Raw genomic sequence first — 18,730 nt, 5'->3', positions numbered from 1 at the left:
CACACACACATACACGCACACACACACCAGCCCCAAGATAACACCCACGCCGCCTCACCACCACTTTGCAAAATTGTCACAGTCTCGCTCTCCAGTTCCGCCTTGATGTTGAAGGCTATCAGGTTTCTGTAATAACCAAAGTCCCTTTTGTGTCTGCCGCCCTTGTCTTTAAGTGGCTTCACCCGTTTTTGTTCTCACGAAACTGGACGTATGGTCGGCCGAGTTTTTACAAGTAAAACTGTGGTGACCGCGTTCTGCGTACACTTTGATATAGATGGGCTCAGTCTGTCTTGTCTGTCTAATTCCCCTGCGTCTCTGTTTCTGTCTGTCTGTCTGTCTGTCTCTGTATCTCTTTCTCTTTCTCTCTCACTCGTTCTCTTTCTCTTTCTCTCTCACTCGTTCTCTGTCTTGCTCCGTGTCTCTCTCTATCTTCCCCCTCCCTCTCTCTAGTATTATAATCTTCATCATCCTTATCATCGGTCCCCTGATCGAGACATTCGTCGGGGGGACGTGAGGGCAGAAGAGGCAGAAACCCTTCTACAGGCTGTTCTGTTTGGGGCCGTCGGCAGACGGTCACTAAAGCTCATCTGAGTTCATTCCTCAACGTTGTCGGAGCAGCTCTTCCGTTACTCACCCCCCCCCCCCCCCCGCGCGTCAACGCCCTCAATGATTCCAACGGTGCCTTGTATGGATGGTTTTGGAGAGGGTGTCATGCTTTGTGACGTGGCCGAACCACACAAACGTTCGTCGTTTGACTCTACCCTCTTTGGTTTGACTAAAGATCTTACCCGGCTACGAGCGTATCAGTAGAAGATCTTGGGTTTGACGGTTACCGGGAGAGGTTCTTTGGGGCCGCCCACGATTATCTTGGCCAAGCTCTGGAGCAGTTTCCTCAGGCGGGCACTTTGTCTCGAATGCCTTGATTCTCCCTTCATGGTTAGGCCAGTAGTGTCCATGTCTCGCAACCGTATGCCAGAGACGACTATACACCTGAAGAGCTTGAGTTTAGTTGGGAAGTTGATGTTACTTTTCCACACCCTGTTTACTTTGGCCATCGCTGCTCTAGCTGTGGCGATTCGTATGCGGATGTCTGCCGTGTAGGTACAGTCTTTCGACAGGTTAGCTTCAAGATACTTGAAGCTTGACACTTCTTCCAGTGGCTATCCATTCGTGATGATACTGGTGGTGGCACTGGTGATGTTCGTGCCGCTGACCATGACCTTGAACTTTTCCGTGCTGACCTCCATCCCGTAGGCACTGGCTCTTGCAGCGAGTCTGCTAGTCAGATTGTGGAGCTCGGTGTTACAGCCAAGATAACCGACAGCACTGATCGCTGATACAAATATTTGCAGCTTGTAGCTAACTTTTGACAAAACCAAGCAACACTCAGTCTTTGTAAACAAGAATTTGAAATGGCATGTAGAGACACTTGATTGCAATAGTATTCATCTGTTCACAATGGAAAACAGATCTTGAGTTATTTTTTTCATCGTCTATTATAATAATTCATGCCAAAGGGTACACATCTTGACCATGCAGAATTGCACGCCACCTGAGGACCCTCAGTCATGATGAGACAGTGAGAGAGCCCCCACCCACTTCCCCCATCAGTTGCTGTGCCCTGTACTCTGTTCTATAAATTAAAGTATCCGTATCACAGAATACAGAATACAGAAAATGTATTGCCCAAGTTTGGGAATTCGTTTTGACACGCGGTTATCACTCCATTCACTCTAGTGTCATCTTCAGGGACGGACCCAGGGGGGGTTCCAGGGGTTCCGGAACCCCACCCCTGGAAAAAGCATGTACCTTGCTTTGAGTGTTTTTTTGTTTTTTTTACTAGTTTTAGCACCAAAACAATGCTGCTCTTAACCCTCAAAACAAGGCCCAGAATGCACCAGATTGCACAGATTTTAACCGTTTTTAAAAAATTTTCCGGGGGAGCATGCCCCCGGACCCCCCTAGTTCGCGCGCCTGCAAAGCATGCGCGCGCTTGTGGCTTCGCCACTTCGCTGATTTGCCCCCCTCCAAAAAGGAGGACCTTACAACTCATTTGGTCCGGCCCTGATCTTGATTGGTTTGACAGTTTTCAGTTTGTGTTTGTAGGCGGGGATGAGGAAGATTGTTGAATAATCAGATTTGCCGCCTAGGGGAGCACCGGCGGGTGGCATGATAACCATTTTTGAAAGTGGTGTAACATTGATCAAGTGTTTTTTCCTCGCGTGTGGGGCATTTTACTTGCTCATCAAGAGCAAAGACACCTGTAGCGAAACGGAACTTTTTTGGGGGTATGTGGTGCATAATCTTTGATGGTTACTGTATATATGCCGGTATGACTGTGTAATCAGGAATTTTGATATCTTGAAATGTGAGTCAACCTAAATCAGACAATAAGTCTTTGCTAAGATTTCTATCCATTATTGATTTTAACATTTGTGCAGCACATATTGGGAACACAATCATGGCACCGACATCGCGACCAACGGTGCAAGTTGGTGTGTTCCTTTAGCATACTGTGTCGCTGGACATGACGAAGGGGACAACAAGGAACAGAACACTTCCTTCATTCTTTCTCTCACTCCTCCTGTATGCTCCACAACCACCACCGAAAACACAGACGCCTTAGTTTAGATCTCAGCTCGGACAGACTTTGCTCTGCAACGTGACCTCCCCCCCCCCCCCCCGCCCCTTACTCTCCCCCATCCCTTCTGTCTTCTTCCAGCTGCGGATGAATCAGGCTTTTGTTTCCAAGGGTAACCGGAGCTTGGGAGATGGCGTGGTCTATTGTACAGGCCCTCCGAAGCAACAGGTAGGCTCAGCACAGACTACTTTGGTCCGTTTGGTCCGCAGTGGAAGGACGAACGCTTTTGGGACAAAGACTTGTGGAGTTACGACATTTTGTGGTTGGTTGGTTGGTTGGTTGGATATTATTTTTTATCGTCTTATAAGCTGATACTGCTTTCGAGACCGATGCAAGTTGACATTTCTGTGGAGTTACGATGCTCTTTGCAATGGTGAACAACATGGATTTTTTTTTAAGGCGGTGCGATTTGTTGCACCGGCCCTCAGAACCAACAGAGATATGCTCCGCACAGATATGCTTGGTCCTTCGGTCCGAAGTCGAAGGAGGAACGCTTTCATGACAAGTAGAGTATCAGAAGTCATAAAAAAGGTTATTGTTATTGGAACGTTTAATTATAGACAAAACGAACACAACATGTTCTGATTCTTGATTCTTAGATATTACTAGTCTATCATTCTGTTGTTTTCGTACAAAGTCAACTTAACTTTGTATAAGATGGCCTGGTTTATTGTACAAGCTTTTGGCACCAACAGGCATGCTCTGCAGTGACTGTTCTGGATCCGTGGTCGTCAGTACAGATTCGAAATCTCTTTTCTTTTTGGACAAGGACTTTTTGTCGAGTTTTGCTGATTTTGCAAAATGGAAATCCACTAGTACTTTTTAAAAATTTATTTTATTTATTTTTAGATTGCGTGGTTTTGTTGTACAGGCCCGTAGAACCAACAGGTATGCTCCGCACTGCTTCGTTCCGTTCAGTACGCAGTCGAAGGACGAATGCTTTCTTTTATAACAAAGATTTTCTGTCACTTATGTTATTGACTGGAAGTAGAACAAGGGTGAATTATGTGCAAATGTATGTTTTGTGCAAGTAGAATGAATGCTCTGTGCAATCGAAACGTGGTATTGTAGATCCAATAGCTTTTATTGTGTGTGCGTGTGTGTGTCTGTGTGTGTATGAGTGTGTGTGTGTTTGTTGGGGGGGGGAGATGTTTCTGTCAATGTAATATAAGGAGTGTATGCATTCACAAATATATGCGTTCGCGAATAAGTGCGACAGACCATGCTGATTGTTGTGACAGCAAATGCGTTTACCCTACTCTGAATTAGAAAATAATTACACTAGTTTTCGTATGCTTCGTTCAACTGGTCGATTTCCATTCGTGCTTCTTTGTCCGTTTCCGTCAACCGGATAACGGTGAGATAATATCTACAGTTCTGGTTTTGGCACCCTCTAACTTGAGTACGGTTTTATCCGTTCGTCTTTCGACTAGTTTGTTTACAGGTGGGAAGGAGGAAAAGGTGTGTGTGTGGCCGAAGACCAGGACTGAGGGGAAGGAGAAAGTGTTGTGGGGAGGGGGACAGGAGGGGGAGAGTAAGAAGAGGGGGGAGGGGGGGGAGGAAATGCTGACAATGCCTGTCTGTGTGTGGACGAAATGTGCCTTGTCTTTGTCCATTGTCCGAGCACTTGAGATATTTATTGTAGGGTGTCCGCCGGCAGGTACATTCTCAGTGCGTGCCCAAGCTCCCACCACACACCGCAGTAATATTTTGTTCATATGACATTGTCTGTGCTGGGAACAATTACGACTGATGAGGATTCGGTCAATAATACTTGGCAATAATGGTTGCAAAAATTAACATTACAGTGATGCGAATACATGTAGCATCTTTATTGACACGTACATCATAACAGAAAAAGTTAAAAAGCCAGTGTGAAAAAAGAAATTGGATAGCTGTTCCTTGGTCAACCTGAGAGTGGCACGATTCTTATGTTAAAAAAAAATACAAGAAAAAAGAAATTAAATTAAAAAGAAGGGGTGGTGTGGGCAGTAAGCGAATAGGCTTGGGTATCACAAACCAAGCTGTCATGAATTGTCGAAGTGTTGCTACTCTTAAAACCTACCATCTGTACGATTTGCAAGAAAAATCAATCAATCAATCACACAAACAAACAAACAAACAAACAAACACACAAACAAACAAACAAAAACAAACAAACAAACAAACACACACAAACAGGAGTGTTGGTTAGCACGGGGGGTCAGGCAGAGAGTGATAGGGAGTTACAAGTCACTCTTATAATAGTAATTCATACTGGAACCGCTTTAGCATGGCGCTATGAAATTATGTTACTCTATATTTGCTTGATTGTTCCACCCTCTGTGGTATTCCTGGACAACACACAAGATTTTATCTGAAAAGTCAACCATAAAAAAAAACATTGCAGTATATTTTCTCAAAGACAAACACAGTCGATCAATGGAAAGTCGTGTGCAAAAATGGATCCAGTAATCCTGCTCCGTTCATTCAAGATTTTGTTTCACCGGGAAATGTCAAAAACCACCAACAAACCACTCGAACTAATTTTTATTTTAACCTTCAGAAAGAATGTGCTGACACAGAGAAATATCAACGGCGCATTGCAGGTGGCCGACATACTTTTATGACCTATTTAGACTGCTGAACGGGTAGAAATAGGTCACTCATATTTTTTTTCAGTTTGAGTGTTTGTTTCCTTTGATTACATAACTATGCTCGAGTACGTCATTGATACTTTTACATTTCTGCAGTTCAGCAGTACTATGTTGTTTGCCCATAAATTAACTTACATTGTAACACCATTGACTTTCTGCAGCCTGGTTCCTCCGTTGTGCGATGTAAACCTGTGTTTTCTGTTCACATACAGCCCGCGTCTGTCTCTGTGAATTGTCAGTGTGAGCGTCTTTGTGTCCTAACTTCTTACACCGGCAGACACGCCGTCAAACGACCGTACACAAACACAAGTGTGTACCCGCCTGTCCACCCAAGAACACACGAAATCCCGAATCAAGACAGACAGACAAACAAACAGACAGACAGACAGACTTTCACGTACGCACGCCCTGACACATACCCGCGTTATCGGATACACCAACACACCCGCCGCAGGCACGCAGGCACGCAGGCACACACACACACACACACACACACGCGCACACACACACACGCACTCACACACAAACACACACACTCACACACATACACAAACACATAGATACACACACACACAGACAGACAGACACACACACACACACACACACTTTTCTTTCTTTATTTGGTGTTTAACGTCGTTTTCAACCACGAAGGTTATATCGCGACGACCACACACACACACACACACACACACACACACACACACACACACACACACACACACACACACACACACACACACAGACAGACAGACACACACACACACACACACTTTTCTTTCTTTATTTATTTGGTGTTTAACGTCGTTTTCAACCACGAAGGTTATATCGCGACGGACACACACACACACACACACACACACACACACACACACACACACACACACACACACACACACACACACACACTCGCTATGATGTACCATAAAAGTCAGTCAATGTATGGGTATGAACGGAGGGACGTGCAGCAGGATATTTGTCTTTTTCTATTACATTTTAGTTGTATTGCTTAAAGGCACAGTAAGCCCGTAAACCATCACAGATACTGTTAGGCTTTTACACACAGTACACACACCCTTTCATTTAAACACTCACCGCTTGAGAACATCCTAGGTGCCCTCTGTAAAGAGCGAGCAATTTTCAAAGAATTTATTTTTGCGTGGTTTATCTTACCCCTGGGCCATCGTGAACCCGTGTGATCCAGTTTCCCTTTTTCGCAATGTTGTCGTCAGTTTGTAATTCGCTGTGAGCTTATCTGCAATATCACGTTATTATGTACCTCTGACTATGCACGAAACAAACGGCTGTGGTTCACAAGAACTCTAGCGATGGCTTTTGACTGTTCAGAGGAACTGGCGATGGTCATAAACCGGCGTCGTCTGCTACGAGAACCACGACCTTGCGTGACCCTGCTTCCGGGCTTTTCTTTTTTCAAACTTTCAAAACTTCGAATCGCACTGATCTTGTCTTGATGAAAAAAAAAATTCTTTTATAATTTAAGAATGTTTGTGTAACAAGCTGTCAATTTATTATTTAGATTTTAAAAGTTAGGTCTACCGCTAAAACGCACCACGGTCCGATTGTGTGAGGAGACAATCCGCAAAATTCATTCTTTGAAAATTGCTCGCTCTTTACGATTTGTCGGCGAGCGTTCAAATGGAAGGGTGTTTGTACTGTGTGTAAAAGCCTGACAGTATCTGTGATGGTTTACGGGAGGCTTACTCTGCCTTTAACTCGTTCCTCTGGTTTTTTTGCAGAATTAATCAGTTGATCTCTACTATTTTTTTTCCATCTTCACTTACAACTGCGCATACACATGAATACAAATATTCGAAACACAGACATACATATTTACATTTACTCAAGACACATGTCTTTGCATGTCTACATGTTTTAAATGTGAAAGAACAGAAAAATAAAGCAAGTTTGAAATAAAGCAGGCGTACAGCTAGGAACCAAAGCGTATGGGCACTACTGCTCCCAGCAGAGAAAATATTACCATTTTGGGTAATACGAAGACGTAGCAGCAAAGAGAGGCATTTAACAGTTTGAAAAAATGAAAACCTGCACGCTAAAAACCTCTCAAGAGTACCCTTCACTTCCGGGACAAGCCCTTTCTGCGACATGCGCAATCAGGTCGAAGGAAGTGAGCAATCCAGAGTTATGTCCCTTGGGTCTTTTGAGCTCGCCGAAAACCTTGATCGGTAACGAAACACGCTATTTGAAAAAGAGAAGGAGACGACACATGACAATAGAAATGTGCTTCTTTTGCGTGACTTCTATGAATACGAAATCACTTGAAGAAGACGGGGAAACGGGTTTTTTTCTTCTTTTTTCGCCTTTATTTTGTGTGTGTGTATGTGTGTGTGTGTATGTGTGTGTGTGTGTGTGTGTGTGTGTGTGTGTGTCTATCAATCTCTCTCTCTCCCTCTCTCGCTCTCTCTCTCTCTCTGTATCTGTGTTTATGTTTGTGCGTGTCTATGTCCTTTCGTACCTTAGCAATGACAGTTGTATCTTGTTAGCTTTTCTGATACACCACACACAAACAATAGCCTACACTTTAAAGGTCTAACTGGATGTTTTGTTTGTCTAAAAAGAATAAAGGGACCTCGTCGGATTATCAGCGGAATTCCTTTGCATTACCCACCATATAACAGCTCCGCTTGGCAAGATAGGGCAACGTGTGTCATTACTCTGGAAAAAGGTATCCTCTCAGTGAGTTATATTGAAGGGTTCGAATACGCAGATTTTGTGTGAACTTTCAGGAATCTAGTATAATAGGTGCGACTAAAACAAAAATGTATAAAAGTCCGACGAAAGAGATAAGGGTTTCCTTGGACACATTGCACGACTCACACATTAAGAGAAAGGAAAATCAACCGTAATCTCAACGAAAATGTACATACCATCGCCCCCTAACCCAAACACCTACCTGCCCCCCCCCCCCCCTCACACACACACCGACCAACACCATTTAGACATGATTATTTGGAAACGAAGCTGTTTTGAAGAAATGTTCTCTAACCATTTCGTTTTTGCACATTTATGTTTTAGTGAATGACATAACAGCGCTATGGTGTCTTGAATCTCGGCTGGCATGGTACGGGTATTTCAGTTTTATGCTAAGTCTACGTTTGGAGAATCATGATGCCTTTCTGGGTCAGTTTAATATGTTAGGCTATTTGGTCTACTTTTAAACTTTAATATGAATTGCACCTCATTTCGTTTAAGTTAAAATATCTAAAGGGCTAAGCGAATTCCTCATTCTTCGTCATCACTGGCCCTTCGTGAAAAAAACGATTTGGATTTTTTTTTTATTGGATAAGATTTTTTGAATGTGTGAAAGGGCCTGTCTTTTTTTTTCTTTTTAATTTTTTTTTCATAGCGTGCCTTCCGCGTAAGATCAGTAAAGAAAAATACTGACGATGGGTCCCGTTCAGAGAGAGAGCTATAAATTACGGCATTCTTCACACGCAAAGGAAGTGTTTAAATAAATACCACGTTTTAAATTGACAATACCTGGCAAAATGTTTTTCTGTTGCTGCGCCGATGTGGTTCATTTGTATTTCTCGTTTAGAATTGTCATCGAAAGAGAAAGTCTGACAGTAACACAAATAAATAAAGAAACAAACACATACATACAAAAATGAAACTTAAAAAAAAAACAAGAAAAAAAGAAAAACTAAATAAATGAATGATTAAAATAATGTCTCAATAAAAGAAATACAAAAATACATAAAGTCACAAATTAATAACTAAATGAATAAATTAATTAAAAGATAAGTAAACAAATAAAAAAATATTAATTAATTAATAAATTTAAGATAAATTAGAGACATTTTTGCACTGCCGCGTGTGTGTTTTATCTACGCTGGAAATCTGCACGACAAATCATACCTACCATTAGTATGTGTCTTCCGTTTATTGACTGTTTTCCCCCTGTCGAAATACCGGTTATGACGTCTTCAAAAATTGAAGCCAACGCACAAAATATTGTTGTTCCGTTGATGCGTAAAATAAACTCGAAAAATGTTGTAAAATGACATTTCTATCCACCAAAACTACATGTACTCCGCTAGCGGGTGTTGCTCCTATGCATTATAACACCTTTTGGGCTCTGACAAGTTGCAATGGAAAACCTAGTTTATCAGTCACCGAAACTTCGAACAGAACATTTTAGTGAAGAAAAATTAAGGTTCAAACCCAGTGAACGAATACGTAAAACGCCTTGACATGATTTTGTTCCATGCATTTAAAGCTCAACGTAAAATCCTGCAGGAGTTGAAGGTGTTGCCTCTTTAAGTGATAACGCCTTTTTTGCCCTGACAGTTTGCCTCGAAAAACCCACCCATCTACATTCCCCACATTGCTACAGCAAACTCTTCACGTAGGTCGTCCCTTCGTTGTTTGTGAGTTCGTCTTCGTGTGCTTGCTTGTTCGCTACGGTTATAACCCATTGCGTTGTTCTCTTGAACAAAGGGGGAAAGTTATCTCTTGAAAAATGATGCCGCCATTGTGCGTATCTGCGGTCATAGGTATGTCGACCGCAAAAAAAAAAAAAAAAAAGTTTGAGTTGTGCTTTCAAGGGTTTTTGTTTGTTTGTATTCCCCATTACAGGTGGGATGTATTTGAAGTTGTTGTTACTTCCTTCTGCTTTCAGATTATCCTGCCTGTTTTACCTGGTAATCCAGCTCTGCCAACGAAAAATAATGAGTGCAGATTTTAAGTGCATATGAATTTGATTAAATTCTTAAATGATGTACGAGTTTTACTATTTAATGCAGATGTGTGTAAGTGTTTAATAGTTTTTTCATTTCACCTTAGTTTTTCTTTTCTTTTCCCTCTTTCTCTGCCTTAAAAAAGTATAGCGTTTGATGTGACAGATTCTTCATCATTCTTTTGTTGTCTGTTTTAATGTATTTGCTTTCTATTATTAATTGAACTATTAATTCAATAATTGATTCATTGATTACTTTTTATATTAGGTATATGTTTCAGAAAAGTTCATTTGCTGACAAGGAAATCTTTGAAAGTTTCATATTATTCTGGGCTTTCGAAGAGCAAATTTCATATGTCTGTCTGTCTCTCTGTCTGTTTGTCTGTTTGTATGTCTGCCGGTCTGTCTTTCTGTGTGCCTGTCAGTATTTTTGCCTGTCTGTATGTGTCTGGCTGTATGTCTGTATCCCACTCCGAGCTATTTCTCCCTCCCCCCCCATCTCTCTCTTTCATTTTAACCTCATAATCTTTTTCATTTTTTGCGCTTTCTTCATCAACCAGCGGTTTTGGACGGACACCTGAGCACCCTCACAATTTTAACCTCACAATCTTGTTGTGCTCTTTTTCGTTCAAATAAGAGTTTAGGCGGTAACATCAGTCACAAACATTTTCTAAACACCGTTAAATCCGTATCTGTAAAGCAAGGTATTTTCTTACACTATCCTCTTTCCACATTTAACATATCAATGATCCCTCTGCTTTGCACGCCTATGCTTGCCGCTCGCGCGTCGCGTGTTCTGATTGGCTGACACCGTTCCGCCATTGTTCGCGGGCGGTTATACCTCGAGTTCATGTCGATTCATGTCGGCACCGTGAGATTGTTGAGCTGATTTTGAATGAATTACTAAGACGCCCGTGAAAGCTATCATCATTCATCTGACTACATGTTGAGAGATGCGTAGAAAATTGTCACGAGCTGCACTCAAAAGTTATTTGAGCAGTTTAATGTTTTCTTGGTTGTACATGTATGTTTTAGGTCGCAGAAGAACTGACCCAGCTGCCTCCATTAATGTCCACGGTTTTATTGTATTGTTGTTGTGAAGGAAACTGCTTAATTATGTAAAATGTGGGCTTAAAGTTAAACTCTTCGCCAACAAAGATGATTTCATTTGTCAAAGCTCTGGTTCCATTTCGCCGAGTAGTCCAAATCATTATATAGTGTTGTGTAAAAAAAACAACCCCACCAAACAATTCTTTTCCCGTTTCTTTGAATTTAACGACTTTCTTTCGATTCTCCTGCACAGAAGGGACTTCTAACATAGAATGTGTTGCTTCAGACGAGGGTTACTCTTAACCTGAAGTCCTTTCAGTTAAAATATAGTTCTATCCGCTTAAATATTAATCGTTGCGAACACCGTCTGTAACTTACAAAGGAAACAATCGTGTTTGCTAATCCTTTCATTTTGATAGCAACCGCCTAGCTGTTTTCTGTAGAGAGTTGAAACTGCTTGCTGTAGAGAGTTGAAACTGCTTATTGCTGTAGAGAGTTGGAACTGCTTGCTGTAGAGAGTTGGAACTGCTTGCTGTAGAGAGTTGGAACTGCTTGCTGTAGAGAGTTGGAACTGCTTGCTGTAGAGAGTTGGAACTGTTTGCTGTAGAGAGTTGGACCTGCATGCTGTAGAGAGTTGGAACTGCTTGCTGTAGAGAGTTGGAACTGCTTGCTGTAGAGAGTTGGAACTGCTTGCTGTAGAGAGTTGGAACTGCTTGCTGTAGAGAGTTGGAACTGTTTGCTGTAGAGAGTTGGAACTGCTTGCTGTAGAGAGTTGGAACTGCTTGCTGTAGAGAGTTGGAACTGCTTGCTGTAGAGAGTTGGAACTGCTTATTGCTGTAGAGAGTTGGAACTGCTTGCTGTAGAGAGTTGGAACTGCTTGCTGTAGAGAGTTGGAACTGCTTGCTGTAGAGAGTTGGAACTGCTTGCTGTAGAGAGTTGGAACTGCTTGCTGTAGAGAGTTGGAACTGTTTGCTGTAGAGAGTTGGAACTGCTTGCTGTAGAGAGTTGGAACTGCTTGCTGTAGAGAGTTGGAACTGTTTGCTGTAGAGAGTTGGACCTGCATGCTGTAGAGAGTTGGAACTGCTTGCTGTAGAGAGTTGGAACTGCTTGCTGTAGAGAGTTGGAACTGCTTGCTGTAGAGAGTTGGAACTGCTTGCTGTAGAGAGTTGGAACTGCTTGCTGATTCAATCTGAGCAGAATGACACAGGTGCCGTTTGCGAAATCCATTTAGATAATCACACCCTGTACATGCAGGAAACACTGAGCCAGGCTGTGGATTTGGGGGATGTGTTTAATCTTAACGGTGCTCGTGTCCCGTGTAAAAGTCTGAAGAAGATCTTTGGTTGTGAACATGACCGCTTGAACGAGAGGTACAGCACCTTTAAGCAAGTTGACTGTGATACCCGAAAGGGTTACTGAGAGAAAAGCAGGGCAGGTGGTTTTGGACTTAGTGATATCAGGAGATCACGTTCAGGCAGGTGATGCTTCACAAAAGGTTGACAGCAAGATTTACAACAGCAAAGCTGTAAAATTAACACTAAACTGACATTACAAAAACAAAAATGTACCCGCGGATGCAATAAGATTTAATGGCAGAAGACAATAAACTTGACTCTTTCCACAGAGGTTTCCACATGGCCCACGCGACAATGCGACCGGAACAAACTTTTTTTTTAAAGTCAACGGAATATTCATAAAAAAGGGGAGGGTGAGGCTTGTCGGAGGAGAAAGGTATTATTAACCCAAATCACTTTTTTTTTATCACTGTCAAGGCTCGGTTTAACTTTGGTTAAATGAAAGGGTGTATTTGTACTGTGTGTAAAAGCCTGACCGTATCTGTGATGGTTTACGGGAGGCTTACTGTGCCTTTAAGTGTTTCTTGTATAGAATATAGTCAATTTTTGTAAAGATTTTAGTCAAGCAGTATGTAAGAAATGTTAAGTCCTTTGTACTGGAAACTTGCATTCTCCCAGTAAGGTCATATATTGTACTACGTTGCAAGCCCCTGGAGCAAAGTTTTGATTAGTGCTTTTGTGAACAAGAAACAATTGACAAGTGGCTCTATCCCATTTCCCCGTCGCGATATAAACTTGAATGGTTGAAAACGACGTTAAACACCAAAGAAAGAAAGAAAGAAAAGGGTGGTTATCCTTGGGATTGGTGTGTGTGTGTGTGTGTGTGTGTGTGTGTGTGTGTGTGTGTGTGTGTGTGTTACTAACCAAACTCACTTATTTTTTTGTTGTCACTGTCCGGGCTCGGTTTGATAGTCAAAGTAATAAAACCAAAACCGAGACCATCACCAACGTACTTTAAAACAAGTCGCGTAAGGCGAAATTACTACATTTAGTCGAGTCGAGCTGTCGAACTCACGGGATGAAACTGAACGCACTGTATTTTTTTCACCAAGACAAGTACAACTTCGTCAATCCCCGCGTGAAGGAAATCGCTCACTTTCCACGTGCAAAACGTAGTGATATTGACACGCCAGATTAGCGCGGTAGCGTATTGTGCTAAGCAGGAAAGCGCGCTTTTCTGTATTCTTGTTAACTTTCTGAACTTGTTTTGAATACAACCTATCATATCTATATGTTTTTGGAATCAGGAAATGATCACGAATAAGATGACATCATTTTTGGATCGATTTCTTAAATTTTAATCGTAAGACTAATTATTCTATTTTCGTTAATTGTGATCACATTTTAAGAGTAAACATGACATTACCCGCTATTACGAGTTAGTCGTGTGACAGAGAGTTTTCTTGCACACGAGACTGAAGATGTCTCACGACGGCGTAGCCGAAGTGAGACAGCAGCAGTCGAGTGTGCAAGAAAACTCTCTGTCACACGACTAACTCGTAATAGCGATTATGTCTCACAGCATAGGCATAGAAAGACAGAAATGAATTTTTGGGGACGAAATAACAGGCACAAAACAAGACTGAAAACAGAATTGCCTTTTCACACATACCCTACACACGCATTCGCGCAGAAGATAGATCCAATGCGTTTCGTGTCTTTTTCTGGTTGAATGCATTTAACAAAGTATCAACCAACGTTTCTGAATCTTTCAATGAAAAAAAACAACTTTTTTTGAACCAAACAGCACAAACCAACGAAAGCTAAACACACAAACACACGCGCGCACTAACACAGATTGAATGCAAAGCGCGAACGAACACGAAGAATTTTTGTAGGTCAGGTCGTGGGAAAGTCCACCCGAAATGTTCCACAGGGGAACTGGTTGTGTTTGGATTGTTCATTTTCTCACAATGATGTTGATGTTGTTTACAGTGCAGTTTTGAAAGAATATTTTCCGAATTTGGGGCACACTTTCGTCTTTTGGTTCGTTTATCTTGTCGAAGTAACATTCGAGTGTTTCTAAATCCAAACCTTCCATCACCGCTGGTGCAGATTAGACCTGCCTGACGGTCTGCGTGCGTGTTAGAGCTGAAGACGAAGCCTCAATTGCCAAAGCGTCACCCATCTGTAGGTTCTGAGCATCGGATGTACGTTGATACGTAGTAAGATCCGCACGGAACTGTCTATGCAATTTTTCCTAGTCACAGGTGTAAGGTTCGATCTTTTGTTTGCAATTTCGTCCTCTGTGTACGTAGCAAAGCGTTTCGCCATTTTCGGTTTTCGTTGCAGACGACGATAGTGAAAGTAGTACCTATTGTTTTGTTTTGACCTTTCGTATTCAGGGTTCTTAATTGAAGCTTGGTAAAGGGACCGTGTCGTGTAAGTGGAAAGTTGACGAAGCTTTTGAAAACAGAAATTGAATGAAGAAGAAAATGTGGCTTTCATATATATGTATAGGTTACAACACGAGTGGTTTTTTATATGGCTTGTATTTCAGTCAAGACCCAGCGGATGAATATCATAGGGATTCACGAGCCTCTGGCGAGTGAATCCCGATGATATTCCCGCTGGGTCTTGACTGAAATACAAGCCATATAAAAAAAACACGAGTGTTGTAAGCTGTATATCCCATGCGTACACCAAAAACAACGTGGACCACAATAAAGCACTGTAGTTGTCTGTGGTGTGTAAAATAGGTGAGCCAGCGAGGTGTGTTCCTCTTCACTACCCCATGCTAAAGCCACGTCGCCGAAGAAATGAAGTGCAAACAAGTTCATCCGTAAATGTGTGTTAAATCTACATTCAAACCACTGTTCGATTTGCTTTTGAATGCATTTTAGTTTCAAGATAGTAAAGAAAGCACACACAATGAAAGTTTTCATTGAATCAAAGACAGTTTCGATTTAGGTTCTGAGTCCGTCCAAGGTCACAGTTCCGGGCTACGGTTGCCAAACACCGGTTTGGTTAACTCCAGGGGCGGACGAGGGGGGGGGGCACAGGGGGCACGTGCCCCCCCCCCCAAAAAAAAAAGAAGAAAAAAAAAAGAAGAAGAAAAAAAGAGATTTTTCTATGCTGATTCTATGACCATTTCTAAGTTCAAATGGCACCAGATGGCACCATTTTGCTTCTCCGGACCCCCCTAGCAAATTCGGGCGCTTTGCGCCCATCACATTCACTTTCGATTCAAAGTGCCCCCCCCCTTACAAAGCAACTGATCCGCCCCTGAACTCGGATCCCAATTCTAGTTTAATTTTTGTGTTGGGGTGTAGAATTACGAAAATAAACTAACATTTTACTGAATAACTTCCTTTAGATTTAAGCAGTCATTTCATGTTCGTGAAATATATCTCTTAGTTAATTTGTTCGATCGTGCTTGCGTTAATCAACCCATACCGGTAGCGTCAATTCTGTCTAAAACGGTGTAATGGCTGCTCCTTGAAACTGCGTGTTGAATACTGATTGGACTGATTTTACTCCATCAGGATGAAATACACGTTTGCTGAGCTCTTGGATACTTTCATATAATCATGAACTTACGTCAGTGTAAAGCAAAAAAGTTGGACATGCTCGAAAAATGGATGAAACAGCCTGTGCTGGATGACGAAGCAAACCGGCCAGTCAAAAAAGTACACTCGTAACACGCAGTGCATCTTTGCTTGTTGGAACACACGGAGGAAGGGAGGTTACTCTAGCTTCACCTCAAATGAACAGCGAGGTTCGTTTGCTGTCACTGTCAGTTGATTCTTCGCTTTTGTTCTTTTTTTACTCGACCTGCACCCAAAGTGTAAAGATAAACGCTTTGTTTACTGTATCGCATACCACAGATACGTATCATGGTTTTGTCCTCTGTGAATGTTGTGTTTTCTTTTGTTTAGCCATGTGAGCAATGCTCTTCATCAATCCACTGAAACATGTTCGGTGCAGTGTCAAGTGTAGGCAGAAGTATAGTTCCTCGGCCAAACCGGAATCGGTACTATGATATATTTTTTTGAGCCCATTATGTATTTATTGAAGCCGAAAAATACAACATATATACCCATAGTAGCATTACAGAGACAAAGAAGCAGCTCATGGGATATATATATATATTTATACAGGAGAACGGGGTTGGTGTTATTCTTTTTCCATCAAACACGAAGTAGGCCCTACACAGATAAAACGTGGTTGACTGACCAAGGCCTGTTGGCACACTATTCAGAATACACAACAAAATGTAACAACACTTTGATACCCATTTGTTTACGTTCGTGATCACTTGAATTGAATACCAAAAGCATTAGTGTTTAAGGTAGTGACTAAATGTATGTGAAGGTAACATTTTTCAGAAATAAATGCAAAATCAAAATAATTGATTTCGGCATCAAAGCGTGTAATATACAATCTTGCACACGTTTGCTTTAGTAGTGGCAAAGAAGGAATGCGTGTGACATATGTATATATTTTTAGATTCAGAATGTGATGAAGAATACGATGCAATCAATTTTAAATCTGTTTGCGAAAAATCGATTTTAATGACAACTTTAATGAGCAAACTCATTAATTAAATTTTAAGCCTCCAAGCTGAAATGCAATACCAAAGTCCGGGCTTCGTCGAAGATTACTTGACCAAACCTTGAACCAATTTGGTTGAAAAATAAGAGCGTGACAGTGCCGCCTCAACTTTCACGAAAAGCCGGATATGACGTCATCAAAGACATTTATCCAAAAAATGAAAAAAACGTCTGGGGATATCATACCCAGGAACTCTCATGTAAAATTTCATTAAGATCGACACACACACACACACACACACACACACACACACACACACACACACACACACACACACACACACACACACACACACACACACACACACATACACACACACACACACACACACATACACCACGATTCCCCCCTCTAGTCAAAACTTGACTAAATGTAAAAACATAGTTTCAGGTGATTTTGGACATTTCCATTTTCTACACGATGATATACATGTTGTATTTTATTGCTTCCACGCCTGTGCTCTCGTGATGGAGATTGTTCAAAACTGGGACACCCTGACTATATATAGCTTATATAGCGACCTTGTACCTACATTTATCTCAGCTTAAAACACGATACAAGGATGTGGGAAACATACAGGATATATACAAAATAAAAATAAAAAATAAAAATAAATAAATAAAAAAGATAAATATATAATATACTGGATATATAATTAAAATAAGTAGATAAGAAAAATTAAATAAATAAATAAATAAATAAATAAACGGATATCGTGACCCCGTCGCTGCAAGCTATCCCTAGGGATTCGGATAGCAGCACAAATTTCTTTGAGGAAATTCCTTACGACAATTTATAAGTCTCCCCACCCCCTCCCCAACGCACAAATAAAAAAAAATAAAAAGAGAGAGAGAGAGAGAGAGAGAGAGAGAGAGAGAGAGAGAGAGAGAGAGAGAGAGAGAGAGAGAGAGAGAGAGAGAGAGAGAGTTTCAAAATAGTTTGGAATACACAACCAATCCCACTGTTCGCTAGTTTCGGTTTTCAGTTTTATACTTCCTGGTGCGATGGCGTAAAAAAAGGGTGTTTACCTGAGAATACCTTGAACCTCTCCACACCTGAGAATTGTTCTGTGCTTGGGGAATATTACCTGTATAGAGAAACTCTGGGGTTTTACCTGCTCCGTTTCGCGTCTGGACACGTACAGCCATTGTTTGGGGAACTGCCGTGTTCTGCACTGTAAGTGATGATGCTACTCCTCTGTGTACTCTGATTGTTTGACTGTCTGTCTGTCTGTATGTCTGTCTGTCTCTCTGTCGGTCCCTCTCTCTCTGTATGCGTGTGTGTCTCTCTCTTTCGCTCTAGGCTCTATGTGTGTGTGTGTGTATGTGTGTGTGTGTGTGTGTGTGCGTGTGTGTGTTTGTATGTGTGTGTGTGTTTGTGTGTGTGTGTGTGTGAGAGAGAGAGAGATAAAGAGAGAGAGAGGGAGAGTATGTGTATGTGTGTGTGTGTGTGTGTGTGTGTGTGTGTGTGTGTGTGTGTGTGTCCCTTTTGTGTATGTCTTGTTGTCTCTCTTTGTCTTTCTATTTCTGTCTGTCTGTCTATATATCTGTCTGTCTGTCTTTATCTCTCTCCAATGTACACAGAAACAATCCTTTTCTTTTTCTCCCGGATCTCGGTCTATCTCCTTCTCTCTGGCTCTCTCTCTCTCTCTCTCTCTCTCTCTCTCTCTCTCTCTCTCTCTCTCTCTCTCTCTCTCTCTCTCTCTCTCAAGATTCAAGGCCCCGCATCGATTTGTTTAAAAGTAGTTTTTCTTATTCTGGTGCGTTCCTTTGGAATTCAC

General features: G+C 41.7%; 1 protein-coding gene across 1 annotated transcript; it reads right to left on the bottom strand.

Annotated features, from left to right (window-relative positions):
• Positions 1-1,160: 1,160 nt before the first annotated feature.
• On the bottom strand, positions 1,161-18,098 carry LOC138954591 (uncharacterized). The gene is made up of 3 exons (XM_070326398.1): positions 17,979-18,098; positions 11,420-12,230; positions 1,161-1,333 (listed from the first exon to the last, which is right to left on the bottom strand). The coding sequence occupies exons 1-3, from the start codon at positions 18,096-18,098 to the stop codon at positions 1,161-1,163; spliced, it is 1,104 nt and encodes a 367-aa protein (XP_070182499.1).
• Positions 18,099-18,730: the final 632 nt, after the last annotated feature.

This window comes from Littorina saxatilis, linkage group LG2 (genome assembly GCF_037325665.1).
Source record: "Littorina saxatilis isolate snail1 linkage group LG2, US_GU_Lsax_2.0, whole genome shotgun sequence".
In the NCBI taxonomy this organism is placed as follows: Eukaryota; Metazoa; Mollusca; class Gastropoda; order Littorinimorpha; family Littorinidae; genus Littorina; species Littorina saxatilis.
Note: the sequence above shows the minus strand (reverse complement) of the source record. Positions and strands in the feature narration are given on the sequence as shown.

What these genes read in the sequence shown, in the direction of transcription:
- LOC138954591 (XM_070326398.1), bottom strand. Translation starts at nt 18,098, where the DNA reads ATGGCTGTACGTGTCCAGACGCGAAACGGAGCAGGTAAAACCCCAGAG. An exon ending in GAGGTTCAAGGTATTCTCAG is followed by an intron (nt 12,231 to 17,978) that starts GTAAACACCCTT and finishes CATTCTGCTCAG; the next exon opens with ATTGAATCAGCAAGCAGTTC. An exon ending in CAAACACGATTGTTTCCTTT is followed by an intron (nt 1,334 to 11,419) that starts GTAAGTTACAGA and finishes TATTTGTATCAG; the next exon opens with CGATCAGTGCTGTCGGTTAT.